Here is a 14529-nt window from a genome sequence, read left to right as displayed (position 1 = left end):
GGGACTTCAACAGGGGGTCCTCAGAGTTACCACAGGGGGTCCGCCACCACAGGGGGGCATTCGCCAAAAATAGCCGATCTACATGATGACGTGTCATGTTGTGATGCGTTCTTACCGCATCATAAAATAAAATATATATGTCCGTCTTAATCCAATATCAATGCAAACAAACAAACCTATTACATAGTCAGAATAGTTCTATTAAGAGTGCAGTCAGCTAGAAAATAAAATGATGTCTCCTTCCAGTGTGCTATTATCATTATTATTTTGTTTGTGGTAGGGCTACCCATTTGTTTAAATGCATGTATATCACTGATTCAGCCTTTAAAATAAAGTAGGATACTTGTTTGATGCAGTTCTTCTGTAAGGCCAGCCTTTAAAATATAAAGACCAAAAGGGTAAAATATTTTATGTAATTTTTATTGTACAGAATGTAAACATCAGCAATGACACTGTCGTGCTGACAAAAATATACAGTTTGTATGAACTTCCAAACTATACAGAAACAGTAAAGAATTGTTTTTTTTTAATAAATACTGTAAAAGAAGGTCTTTCAAGAGTTAAACCAATATACTAAATGGATGACAGAAAACCTTTTGTGAACAATTTGTTGAGGAATTACAGTGGCACCCAAAACATAGGCAATAAAATTGTCAACGTAACTGTGGCACTTGCAGAAAATAACGGTGAACAGCATGGTATAAGCATTTAATTCCTCCCCCATTTCAGTTGTCTAAGATTTGTTTGTTCTTTGGATGCATGCAGGCGTACATGTAATCCCACTACAGAATTTGTTTATTTTTCAGTAAGACTAGTGCAGGAGGAAGTAGGTATCAGGTGTTATTTTAATAACACTTTATAGTAGAGGGAAGGGATAAATTATGTAAAGAAAAAATATCTGTAAGTGTTTTCACTCTGTTCTTTCTTGAGCAGGTAATCTATTGAATATAAACAGCCTATGTAAAATGTTTACATCTGTTATTTTCTCTCAGCGCTACTGAACAAGCAACATTACAGTAATGCAAATAAGTTAACATATAATATTGACATAGGTATTTTACAGACATTTGTGTCAACAGTCTAAAAATCTAATGGTCCATCAAATGGAATTACATTTTTGTAAACAAATTCTCCAATCGCTTATGCTCACAGCCTAATATTTTCAGATTAAGCACTAGCATACACCCAATTTACTGCAAAGGTGTACATGGAAATATTAAAGTGCTTAGAAGGCCTTTACATGAAACTGGCCCCCTCTAGTGGTTATATGCTGTTTGCTGTCAATCTGTCAAATTGAAATGGGGAGTGTTTTTGAATGCAGCATGTGAGCCCACAACTGGTAATAAAAAATAAAAAATGAGTTGCTCCAGTAGCAGCAGTTTAATAAGGGAAATGGCACAGAGAAATATCCATGTACACAAACAAAATGTCCACAGCTTGAAGTGCGGTAATGACAGATTATGACACACTTACAGCAACATTGTCAGTGTTTTTCTCCATGTCACAGTCTTTGTCTGATGGTGCAGAGATTGCAGTGTCTCTGAGAGGCATTGGGCCACTACTAGGCTGTCCTAAACCTTTGTTGGGAGGAAGATCTGCTGTGGATTCCATCTCAGGTTCTTGCTGTGGGGCTGTTGCTAGAAATTAGATAACAAAATACTTATAAACAGCACATCCATGGAAATGTATTCTTACAGTTGCATGTGTCACTGGGTTGAATAAGTAATCTTATCTAGTATTCAGGAGTAGCATTAGTAGCAGTAGTTTTATTTCAATCATCTTCAACAGTATCCACAATGAGACATCACATGTATTTGAACGTTACACATTACATTACTTTAACATCCTCAAGCTTCGCAGGAGTGCACTATTGAATTAACCGGAGAGGAGAGCCTGAGACTGGGTAAAGATTTGCTTTAACAGGAGTAGTTCACCCCAAAAAAAACGACTTGTTTTTGATCAATTACACACCCCATGAAGCCTTGAATTCATGGATTGTTTTGTTTTTGTTGCATTCCTGAGCCAATAATTTGATGACCAGCGGAGTCTCTCTAGTCATTAGGGAGACTCAATTGAGTCTCCTAATTACCAGCCACCCGGTCATCGAATTATTGGCTCAGGAATGCAACAAAAAACAAAAAATCTCCACCAACCATTCAATTCTATCTACAGTACAAATCCTTGCCATCATACATAGATGACTATGGTATGATTTGTGTTGATAATACAGTCAGCAATCTCAGCATACAAACACTTTGTGGCCATTTTATTAGGTACACACCTATTGAGTATCAGGCAGGTCACCATCCAGTCATCTCTCACTAAAAGAGTGACCAGTGCTGTACATGAGGGTGGATTTTTCCGAGATGCTGGAACCACCTTGTCTATCACTAGCAATCATACCACGTTCAAAGTAACTTTCTCATTCTGATGGTTGAACGTTAACTGAACCTCTGTCTTGGCCATTTCTGCATACAATACGTTATATACTGAGTTGCAGCCACATCACTCTCTGTTTGGAGGAGTAGGTTGTTTGCATTAATTAACAGGTGCACCTATCAATGTGGCCACTGAGTGTTTTTTTCTAATAATCTACTTTACCTGACTGTGTGCAGGACTTCATGTGTTCTGGCCAGTGAGCTTGCTGGCAGGGGTAATCGCAGTAGCTTGTGTTCCAACAGCAGTAGAAGATGGCCTCTTTCCTGCAGTTAGCACACCACTGTTTCTTCTTGGTCTCATCTACCGCCTGCTGCTTCTCCACCTCCATCTGTTTCTTCACCTCAGCCACCAACCTCTCCCTCTCTTGCTCTAGACTCTGCCTCATCTCTGCCATCGTCAACTCTGGATGAGTGCACATGCAATACGTACGTAAACAATCTTGAACAAACGCACAAGCCTATATGCATTTCAATATGTTTTGCAGAAAAGGATCTCCAGTATTTACCTCCACTATGTAGTATTTTACCAAATCAAACCAATAAAAAAAAAAATCGGTCAGCCATCTTACCAAGATTGTGTTTCATTTCTGATAACTCTTGTTGATGCAACCACTGAAGTTTTTCTATTTCTATTCTCAGCCGTCTTATCTGTGGTAAGACAAAAAGACACCCGTTTCATGACATTGAATATGATTTGCATGATCAGTGCTATCATTTGCATTATCAGTGCTGTTCAGCCTCCCAGGGCTGATGTAAAAAAGTCCTACCTCTGCTATTGTGTTTCCTGAAGTACTTTTGGAAAGATCGTTATAGATTTCCGTCATTGTTCCTTTGATTGCATCCATAATCTGAAAGAAGACAGCAACATTCAGATACAAAATAAAGACAGCTTTTAAATTGCTACCCAAAAATCATAGCTAATCATGGTCACAGAACTTATGGGCAGCTAGCCAGGAGCCAGAAGTTAAGCCAGTATTTCATTGATAGGCACTGCAGTTACACCATGTTTGACAGAATATGCCTGAACAAATGTTTGCAAACAGGTGTCAATTTCTGTTAAAATTTGTATTAAACTTTATCTTCAAATACTATAATTGAAATTTGGTTTGTCTCACAGGCTAGCGGTATAGGGAATTTGGATCATAATGAGATTTATTCTCACCCCGGTATACAAACAGAAAATTAAACGGGAGATAGCAATAACATGGGAGGTTAGGCACCGGAGCTGAGGCAAAACTTTCCCTGCAGGACACTATGAGTGAAGTGGATTAACCTATTAACCCACACAAAGCAGTGTTATATGGTTAAAGTGGAAGCTCAGGTCCAACAGAACAATGCAGGAGGTGTGTGGCAAGTACTTAGGACATTATAAAGGGCAAGCAACAGTCGATCGAAAGTGATGAAACCACACTGACGAACAATCAGAATATTTCTATCAGATCAGAATAACAGAAGGTTTGAGGCCAACAATGCTGGCGCTAGCCCCGCAGCTGGCATGACATGCCACCCTCTCCCACCTTGACAACAACAAAGAGGGGAAATATGTCAGGCTGTTATTTATTGATTACAGCTCAGACAGCTTACAACACTCAGTCATGAGTGGCCAAGAACAGCCCAAACACCATTGTTTGCTCATGACACAGTGGTGGTGGTGGGCCCTATCACAAATGACAACGAGAAGGCCTATCTGGAGGAGGTGGCAGGCCTGACGCAATGGTTCCGGGAAAATAGCCTCTTCCTAAATGTTGGGAAGACCAAGGAGATAATCGTGGACTTCTGTACACAGATACAAAAGGTCTTACATTCCCCTCCTGATCAACAAAGAACCAAGGACCTGACTTGGAATATGCACACAGAGGCTATGGCAAAGAAAGCGAGGCAAAGCCGAAGAAATTCAAGTTATCAGGGAAGATCCTAAAATCTTTCTACTCTGCCACTACCCAGAGCATCCTGTCAGGGGGTATGACTATATGGTATGGGCAGAGCTCTTCCTGTGGACAGTTTTAAAGCACAGCTCAAGACATATTTCTTCACTCTTGCTTTTAGTTGATTTTTTCTCTTCTAAATCTCTGTGTTGTTATTCATGTCTTTACTGTTTTGCTCACTGCCTGTTATGTATTGTTTTAGCCATCAATTTTATGCCAGTGTTTTTTTGCCACTGTTTTATTGTGTATTTTATACACTTTTTCTTTGTTTTGTTCTGTAAAGCACTTTGCGCTGCATTTATGTCATGAAAGGTGCTATATAAATAAAGTTTATTATTATTATTATTATTAGACATACGACTGCTGCGGAAGGTGGTGAGGTCGGCTCAGCGCACCACAGGGAGCCATCTCCCGTCTCTACAGGACAAAAGAGCAAGTGCTTGAGCAGGGCAAAAAGAATGATGGACAAACATCATCCTAGCAACTATTTGTTGCTAGGATATTTGTGATGATGCAAAATGGGAAGCACTTGAGCTGCCTCACAGTCCAAGGCTCAAGGCTTAGAAAGAGTTTTTTCTCTGTAGCTATCAGAGCCAAAAATATAAAAACAAATAACAGAATGAAACGGAAAAATTACTCTTCTTTCTGTATGTGTATATATATAGAAAGATACAGGATATCTTATGCCTCTGCTTGCGCACTATTTAACACTAAGGTAACTAGCTAAAGGATAAGATATTGTAGCTGGACATTGTACCAGCACATTTTTTACACTGCTGCTAAAAGATAAGATATTGTACCTGTCTAAAGCAAGACCCTAACCCTAACTTTTATTTCTATTGCATTCAGTATTTTTATTCTTATTTTAAATTTGTATTGTATTACTTTTTATTACCATTTCTTTGCTGTTGTAATACATTGTTAGCACAGTCCCACTAACATTTCGCTGCTTGTACTGTATTTGTATAAGTGACAAATAAAACCCTTCTTGATTCATGTGTGCATGTGGGAACACGTGCACGTCTGCAGAGTGCAGACACCAAATTGTAAACAGAAATGCGCTGAACGCGGACCGTCGCGGCTACGGCAAGTACCTGTATAATCAGGCCTTTATACGGTTAATAGACTTAAGAGCCTACTAACCGTTCCCAGAGTTAAAACAAAACATGGTGAGGCAGTGTTTCATTATTATGCCCCATCCCCACATAGAGCAAACTTACAGAGCACCTGAGGCTTGTGCCAAATCTCAATACTTTTAACTTTCTTCTCCACTACCTTTTATTTAAAAAACTAAAATCAGCTTACACCCGTTTTATTAAGCCCATCTTGTTCTATTGTCGACTGTATGTTTGTGCTTTTAAATGCCTTATTACTGTAAAGCACCTTGAATTGCCTTTGTGTATGAAATGTGTTAAACATTTAAACTTGCCTTGCCTTACTATTAGCCATCAATCTCGAAATACTCACTTTATTTGTGTACTTTGTGATGTCTGCTGCAATGTCTGCTGAGGCCATGGGGATCTGCAAGTCTCCTGAAACTGAGGAGGAGGAAGAGGCTGTGCCTAGACCTGATGCTGTCATCGCAGCCACAGAGACTGGACTACTGGTTACCAGGGTAACAGCTGAGGTGGACGTGACGAGTGGAGGAGTATCTTTTTGTTGAACAGCTAGAATGAGAAGACAACAGCTGATCACTAACATTAATGCACCCAAACCGGGACCGTTTTAGGGTAGAACCGATGAACCACAGTGTATGTTGAATCATCCATTACACTGGGCTACTTGGAGATCATTAGAACCTGTACCAAGTTTGATCTACCTTTGGCAGCCTGCCTGGTCTGATAGCGTGTGCTCTGTGTTGACATAGTCGCCACTGTGGTGACTGCTCCCGTGGCCTGAGCCTGGTTGAGTGTTGCCTGTGCTTGGCCTTGTACCGGGGAGGGCTCCTGTGGCTGTGCAGTCGCCACAGACTGCTGGTTCTGCTGCTGCCGCTGCACCTTCTGCATGTGCCACTTCTGAGAAGAGGTCTGGAACTTAGCAGTGGGATTCCAGACCACGGCTCTCTGCACTACTGGCACAGTCTCCCTGGGCAGCAGAGGGCGCTGTTTTTTCAATACCGGAGCGCCGGAAGCTGAGGAGCAGGCGAGGGTCGCTGCTGGGGTGGCGTTGGACTGGGTGGTGGCGGGACTCATGGCTCCAGGAGAGGCAGCGGTGAAGGAGACCATGGCAACAGGAAGGGCCATAGGGGACTGTGTAGAGTCTTTGACATTGGGTGAGGTGGAGGAAGTAGCTTTGTGGTGTTGAGACTGAGAAACTGAAAGAGTGGGGGCTTTACCTGCACAGGGGGAAACATAGAATGCTAATTAATAAAATATCAGCAAAGTTGTGAAGGTTTTCAGATAGTGGGAATCAAAGCTAACCAAATAAACTCTTTACATGTTTGTGTTTACAATTTTCTTTTGGTAAAATAAGAAGAGAGAACAGGACTAAAAGTCTAAAAGCCACACTAGTTACACACAACCAGAACAACGTGGTTCGAGCTGATCAATATTGCCAGCCCCACGCTCTCACCAGTGTGGCTAAAATTGATATTATTATTATTGTATAATCACAGAAGTATGAACACATATTGTAAACCACAGCAAAAGTTTTAAAGTGAAATAAAATCTAATTAATAAAAAACGCAAACGTGCACAAGCATGTTTTTCCCCAACCTACTGTCTCTGCTATAACTATACAATCTTGAACTTTGCTCTCTCTCTCTCTCTCTCTCTCTCTCTCTTTCACACACACATCAGTAGCCTATGAGTCAGTAGCCTATGTGGTGAAATAAATGCTAAGGATAATTGTATTGTCTAGCGATAAATACTTATAAATCTTGATCACATGAGTGATGAGTGTGAGTTTTGGACAAAATATGAGTAGTAGCAAAAATGTAGAAAATGGCAGAAAATGTAATCTCGAACAAATGGTCATGATCCAAGGAATCCAGGGAAAAAAGATGTTGATTGTACGACCTACGGTTCAAGAGTTATAGGCCAAAACGTTAAGTGGGCTGTTGAAGCGCCACCATGAGGTGATTTGAAACATTTGAGATGGAGGTTCTTCTTTGACTTAGTGGGAATGTGCATGCAAAGTTTCCCAGCAATCGTGCATTGCTGCCACACATTCATGTGTGACATTTTGTGCAAAACAGCCACCCTGACAAACTTTGGAAGCCAATCTTAGTCAATCAGGATGGAATATAAAAAATCTGACAGATCCATCTTGATCACATGACTGTAGAGATAATGTGCACTGATTTGTGTGATGTTCGGACAAAATCTGCAGGACTAAGATCAATAAATTAGTTTTTGAAAAATAAAAACAGAACACTCACCCTCAGTCTTACTAGCAGACGACTCTTTAACAGCGGCGTTGTCTCTTCTAGTCCGCTTCCTCTCTCTGCCTCCTTGTTCATCTCCCAGGTCAATGACCAGCTCCCTCTCTGAATCAGAGTCCTCTACTGGCACCGGCTGCCTCACCTCCTCTTTGACCGGAGGTTTCTCTCTGGGAACTGGTGATGCCGGAGCTGCTTTTGTCTTCTCTTGGCCCTCTTTATCAGATATACTACATGGCCTCTCTTTAGATGCGGTATCGGAAACTGTAGCACCTTCGTCACTTGAAGAGCATTTTGATACCGCCGGATGCTCAGATTTGCTGTCCTTATCTTGGTTTGGGGATGGAGGTTGGTCCCTCAGTCGAGTTTTGGAAGGCTCTTTCTGGGCTTTGACGTTAGACGGAGCATCCTGGCTTTCTTTGGGCTTCTGCTCCTCGTCACTGGCATACTCACTGTCACTGGAGTCCGATTTATCGGAGTCCTCCGAGTCGCTGTGCTCTACGCCCTTATACACATCCTCAGAGATCTCATTTATGCCTGCACAAAGCCAAGAAAAAGAAAGCAGATCTATCGTAAACCTCCACTCAGTAAGCTAGAGGGTTTAGGCACCCAAACGGCTAAACTAAAACTAATTCAGGAAACAATTGTGTTCAATGGATGGCCTGACCGAGCCGCAGGCACCGCTGCCAGGAATCAAACCTGGGCCTTTATGGTGTTTTACCTCAACGTCACCCAGAAGCCCAGCACTCTCAACTTCTATTCAACTCCCAAATAATTATTACATTTTTTAACAAGAGTGTGTGGATGTTATTGCTTCATTAAGTCACTCTTTTACTCTACCTCAACAGTCAACTTACCTAACTGGGCCTTGCAACTTTCAATTGTTTTGTCCAAGTTGAGTTGGAACCGGCTCTTGATTTGTCTTTTGGGTGAGGTGAGGACCGGCATGGGCCCCTGCTTCTGCTGAACAGTCTCACTCAGCTCCTTTAGGTCCATTTCTGCTTTACTCCGATCTGGCAGGACACAACACACAATCGAAAAATCAAAATAAAGCAAACTAGAGGCCTAAAGGTGTGCATAGCTCTTTCTTTTTGGTGGATAAATGTGCAGACAGTGACATACATACAGACAGCCTCATTAGAATAGTTTTGTACTCACCTCTTCACAGCGGCTCAACTAACAGTAAAGGTAGCTCTCCACCAAACAGATACTAAAGATTACTACTATTACTTTTTCAACAACAAGCCCACTGCTATCCGACGGTCGAAAGCCGACTGAGCTTGCTCATTCGGCTTTCGACGCTTCACTACAGCTTGCGACCCGACGCGACAGTGTACCCACCACCCATTCAACAGCAGATTTTTGCCATCAGACGCTCTCCAACACTTACCGCCACCAACGTCGATGCGGTGGAGAGCTACCTTAAAAGTGTAGTTCACCATATCCATCTATATTTGCTTAAAGAATGGAATAGCCATTATGAAGAATTACCACAAATATCCTATGCCTATTGAGGGATTCACCTAGGTTGAGGTTTAAAATGCTTCCTGTTGGTGGAGTCTTCTCCTGCTTGGCAGCAAGGGGGGCTTGAGAATGGAATGGTTTGGGACTGTCCAAGGCATTGCCTGCAGGAACAGATCGTCCATAGGCAGGTGATGCTGTATGAAGAAAACTATTGTTAAGTATCCTATGTGCAATCCGGCCTAGAATACACATACAAAGAGAAATGCATCAATTCTGTCTGGATGCAGACATAATAAAGTGTCTGTCTGCGTATACCTGTACAGTCCATGGACTCCTCCCCTGTGCTATACTGGCTGTTTGCAGCTTTTGTCTGGGACTTGTCTGCTGTGTCCTGTTCCCCATCCGAGCCCGTATGGGCAGAGGAGTTAGTGCTCATGGGGGAACGAGGCACGTCATTAAGGGATATTCGCCGGCCTGCCATGCTCCCACCTATTCCAGCCCCAGACATCACGCCTCTGCTGAGTGGTATCTTGGGAGACGCCGTCATATCAAAGCTCAGCTTGATCTTCTCCTGCTTCTCGGGTTTGATGGGGGTAGACGAGGGGTTGGAGGTGTCCAGCAGCATCTGAAAATGATTATCAGGGGCATAGGACGTCCTGAAGGGGGCGTAGTTGAACACTCCAAACTTCTTCCTCATGTTCTCTACGTACACCTCCATCTCCTGCATGGCACTGTTGAAGATGCTCTTGGTTTTCTTCACAGAGAAGGGAATCTCTTTGGACATGAGGTAGCAATTGTTTAAAGGGACCCAAGCCCTGGGGATAAAGATTAACACCATAACGTCCCACCATGTGACACAGTGAGGTGCCTCCCAGTCCAAGAAATTGAAGCACATAGAGCGGTTACCTGTCATGCTGTCCAAAGAAGCGAGCGTCCACCTGTCCGTCTTTATCTCGCAGTGCTTTGGCAGGCCAGAATGGAAAGCCTTTCAGTTTGGCCCAGACCAGAGGATGTGGATTACTCTGAAAATATGAGACACAGACACTATGCAGTATAAGACTATACGAGAATCAATAAAACTGTGTAGAATCATAATCATCATCATCAAGTAGTTGAAATTAGTGAGCTTACACATGGCTCGCAGAACCAATTGTCTCTCTTTTGGCAGGCTGACAGATAGCATTCAGGACACACCTCAATCTCATTCATCTGCAAAACAAGCATCAAAGGATGCATGAAGTTCCTGTTCCCAACTAAAACCCTTTTGCGCCCTCCCCTCTCAGCACACATACTCACCTCGTGTTCACAGATTTTCACTATCACTTTAGCTGTAGCTGTGAGTTTGTGATTGCCTAGAAGAGGGTGATTCGTCTGCATTAAACAATTCAATAAAAGGCTGGAACAAACTTATAGCAGGTCTAAGCTGAGCAGCTTACCTCCGTTGTATATTATACAGTTGTGAAGAATCCATTTTACATCTGCCAAGAAGGCCTCCGTGCAACCATACATTTTCTTTTTGATATTCTGAAAAACACAAAATGAAGAAAAAAAGTCACTGTTGTGTCAAATTGGCTCAAAGAGAATGCATGATGCTCTGGTCTGCTTTTCACCTTCTCCAGCGTGCAGAGATCCATAGCGTGGAAAATATACTCTGCATAATCTGGGTGCTGTTCAAGGGCTACAGGCTTCTGGAAGGGTTCAGTCTGGACAAGGTGCACAGAATATAGAAACATACGGTGAACAAAGGGGTGGCACACACTCCACAGCTCTGACCACCACCACTGCACACCACAACATGCTGTCAAACCTCCCCCGTGGACAGACAATATCGACGAACAAAGCTTAAAAAAAAAGGCTACTTGAAACAAAAGAAGGAAAAACAAACATAACAGAAGAAGAAAATTATGATGGGGTCTTGTTAGTGGTGTGATTTATTACCCAATTAAAAGCTTTTCTCTGCGTGGAAGCTGCGTGTGGGGAGAAAGGTGACGAGCGGGGTTGGTCCTGAAAGAGAGTTAGGCTTAATTTATACTTTGTCGCACGACCCTGTTGGCAAACGTCGTTAAAGCGAAAGGGTCGTATACGACGACGTATAAAAGAGGACAGCTGTGTCCTCACTACCAACTAGTAACTTTCTGAACTCCAGCCATAGCATACAGGTCAACTACAGTACATGAGTCTGATTGTTAGTGGCGTAATACATGCCTTATACATGCAAATCAAGTCATCATGCCAAAGGCATACAAACAGTTAATAATTTAAACACTGGCATCAGGCATTATGGAATGGAATAGGAAAAGCATGACAGCAAAAACAAGCCCAATAACATTCAACTGTGATTTGCTTTGTGAGCGTTATTGGAATAACATGACTGGCAAACGACAAATTCATGCCACTATTCAATAGAGATATAATTTGTGGGATGTGGAATATTTAGCACAGGTAGCAATGAAAAAAACAAAAACAAAAAAAGGTAAACAGAGAGCATCCTATTTTGTTTTAGGGCTGGGCGATATATATAATAAGATATAAGATATATTTGAGAATTATTTGGGGGAGAAACAAAAGTAAACATCTTAAATGTTGAATATCTATCAGTTATCCTAATGTGCTTTTCATTATGTGGAAGACTGGCCCAGACCAGATGTTCCAAGACCAACCCAGACTAGACTGGGCCAGACCAGACGGGCCCAGACCAGATGTGCCTCCTAGTAACATTGCAAATGCAACAGCGATCACAAGAACAAGCCAGCTATTGAGGGAGGGCTAGAGGAGCACAACAAATTAGCTCCTAAACACACAGTGATAATGCAGATGGTCTGGCTTCAAGCTATCGGACTCAGACCTAGATCGCTGGCGAAGCGGTCCAGACACCTAGGCTTCAATGTAGCCTGACAGCAGGTTGCGAGTTCGAGTCCCGATCCCGACAGCCTTTGCTGCGTGTCACTCGACTCCCCATCTCTCTCCCCATTTTATGTCAGCCTACTGTCCAATCCATAATGAAAGGCATAAAAAGCCCAAAATAAATATTTTTTTCTTTTTTAAAGAGATCGGATTCAGAGCAGACCTGGCTTCAAGAGATCGGATTCAGAGCAGACCTGGCTTCAAGAGATCGTATTCAGAACAGACCTGGCTTCAAGAGATCGTATTCAGAACAGACCTGGCTTCAAGAGATCGGATACAAACCTGGCTTTAGAGGATCAAATATAGAAAAGACCACAATCTTTTGTCAACTGTTTGAGGAAGTTAGCCACCAAAGTTGGCAGCACAACTAATCACCCCAAAAAGCATCACATGAGGAATGCTTGAGATTGAAAGGCTAATAAGTCTCCTCTCCCGCTGCCTTGAAAACTGCTACAGTACATACAAGCACAGCGAGTGGAATCATTCTCTCACAGTGTGCAGTATCCTCCAGAAGCAACTGGGAAGAAATAACCACCATAATTATGTATCACATAGTGCTGATCATTTAGAGAAAACGTTAATTCTAACTTTGTGTATTTTAGTTCTTACAAACACAAGCATAAACACCTGTTTCTTGCAATAATGGTTGTATAATATATGCACTGTTATTCTGTGCATATCTGATTGCATTTGATAAAGGCAGTTTAGCGGGGTGCCCTGGTGGCTCACCTGGTAAAAATGCATACAACTGACCTGGGTCACTTCGGATCCAACCCGAGGCTCTTTGCTGCATGTCATTCCCACTCTCTCTCTCCCACTTTTCCAGTCTCTCTCATTGTCATTATCTTTTTAAAGGCAGTATAAATTAAGCCATTTTAAAGAGAATGGATATATAGATATACATTGCCAAAAGGCATAATATCAAATTATTGGTCAACCGGGTTTCGAAGGGGGAAAGTACCTTCCCACTACTGTGGAGACTGTAGACTGGGGTCGGTGCCTCCAGCTTGGCCGGGCACTCCAACAAATACAATTGTTTGTGGGTGCAAAGCCAGCGGGGGGAGGGCATTCTCTGTCGCTGCACTAGCGCCTCCTACAGGTTGGTTGAGACGTCTGTTCAATTAGGGGCAGAATTGGGAGGTATAGTGTTCCTCCACACACGTTCCGCTGAAAGGAGGAGACATGCGGTTGTCTACTCTACACCCTTTCCAGACCAAACAGTAGACTTGCCAGTTTCAGGATCTATAAACGTTGTAGGTGGAATTGGAATAATGAATAAATTGGTGAGAAAAATCTAATATAGTTGATAAAAAAAGCCATATCACCCAGCCCTTTGTAGTGAAAATGATTCCCACCCCAAACCTAACTAATCAGGTGAAAGAGTTATTCTCCACTAAAATTCAATCAATGTACTTACACCTGGCTGTTTCATCTTCTGTAGGGCGAACTTAAGCAGGTAAGACAGTTGGTCTAAAGTTAACATCATCATTGCTTTGCTCTGAGTCTCTATACACTCAGCAACTGTTATTTTCTGAAAGACACCAAGAAGAAAAGAGTTGTAAACTTAAATAGTTGTAATTGACAATTTGAGGAGTTCCGCATATTCCTGAAAAGTCATCCAGAATGAAACACTGATTGCAGCTACACCCGTATACACGTTCCTGAGTGAGTACCTCACACTCTGGACAGAACCAGTCGCCCTCGGGTTCGGCTGGGAGTTTGAGGCACTTGGCGTGGTACACCCTGGGGCAGAGCTCACAGCAGAGCACTTGGCCCTCACGGTGGCACAGCCAGCAGTAGAAGTCATTCCTGCCGTCCTGTGGTGCAACATCAACAGGGTCCGAAGTGAGTGCTGGCTGCTTCGCATAGTAAAAGGGACCATGTCTTAGTTCTGACTGGAATGCGGACAAAAGAAACACAACGTTGAAGAGAGTCAAAATAGGAATGAGACTACAGGAGGAGAATGAACATCTGTAGAATGGTCACACGGTGGGCATGCTGAAATCAGAGGCTACACACAGTTCTATAGTACATTTACGGTATATACTGCAACAGCTGTGTTATACAGTATATTCAAACTGTAGTTTGTCATAATTTATTGTGATGGAAATGAATGAAAACAGATTAGGTCTAACGAATCATACCGAGTCATGTGCATTAATCTGATTTTAAGTCTATTTTTATGGATGCAGCATTTGTGTTTTTTGGTGAAAGATATAACAACTAAATGAGGGTAAGAGTTTGGTCATTCATAAGATTTGCCTGGATTGAATGAAGGGATTTTTTTCTTTCTGACAGTGGCGCTAGGCTTAATTTGTAGGTCTGGCTTTGTACACACTGCAAACACCTTTTCAAGGAATCTTGAAACTGGAGCCTATTGCAATTTTATACATTTGCTGTATAAAATAAATAAATATAA

The 14529-nt window shown here is 42.2% G+C and overlaps 1 protein-coding gene across 4 annotated transcripts in view; it reads right to left on the bottom strand.

Moving 5' to 3' along the window:
• Positions 1-411: 411 nt before the first annotated feature.
• Positions 412-14529, bottom strand: part of zmynd8 (zinc finger, MYND-type containing 8) — a 28183-nt gene continuing 14065 nt past the window's right edge. For 3 of the 4 annotated variants that reach the window (XM_084063059.1, XM_084063058.1, XM_084063060.1), the window contains 18 exons: positions 13784-14005; positions 13528-13641; positions 11145-11210; positions 10817-10909; positions 10643-10730; positions 10503-10558; positions 10338-10415; positions 10113-10228; positions 9522-10021; positions 9266-9400; positions 8600-8755; positions 7743-8279; positions 6183-6698; positions 5831-6030; positions 3206-3286; positions 3008-3086; positions 2602-2841; positions 412-1637 (listed from right to left, as the gene is read on the bottom strand). In XM_084063059.1, the coding sequence (XP_083919185.1) occupies positions 1459-1637; positions 2602-2841; positions 3008-3086; positions 3206-3286; positions 5831-6030; positions 6183-6698; positions 7743-8279; positions 8600-8755; positions 9266-9400; positions 9522-10021; positions 10113-10228; positions 10338-10415; positions 10503-10558; positions 10643-10730; positions 10817-10909; positions 11145-11210; positions 13528-13641; positions 13784-14005 (3456 nt within the window). In that variant the 3' untranslated portion in view covers positions 412-1458. The remainder of the gene's footprint in view (positions 1638-2601; positions 2842-3007; positions 3087-3205; positions 3287-5830; positions 6031-6182; positions 6699-7742; positions 8280-8599; positions 8756-9265; positions 9401-9521; positions 10022-10112; positions 10229-10337; positions 10416-10502; positions 10559-10642; positions 10731-10816; positions 10910-11144; positions 11211-13527; positions 13642-13783; positions 14006-14529) is intronic. The other variant, XM_084063061.1, reaches the window with a different exon arrangement.

This window comes from Gymnoscopelus microlampas (genome assembly GCF_963454915.1).
Source record: "Gymnoscopelus microlampas genome assembly, chromosome: 7".
In the NCBI taxonomy this organism is placed as follows: domain Eukaryota; kingdom Metazoa; phylum Chordata; class Actinopteri; order Myctophiformes; family Myctophidae; genus Gymnoscopelus; species Gymnoscopelus microlampas.
The sequence above is the reverse complement of the archived record's forward strand: the minus strand, read 5'-3'. Positions and strand labels throughout refer to the sequence as shown.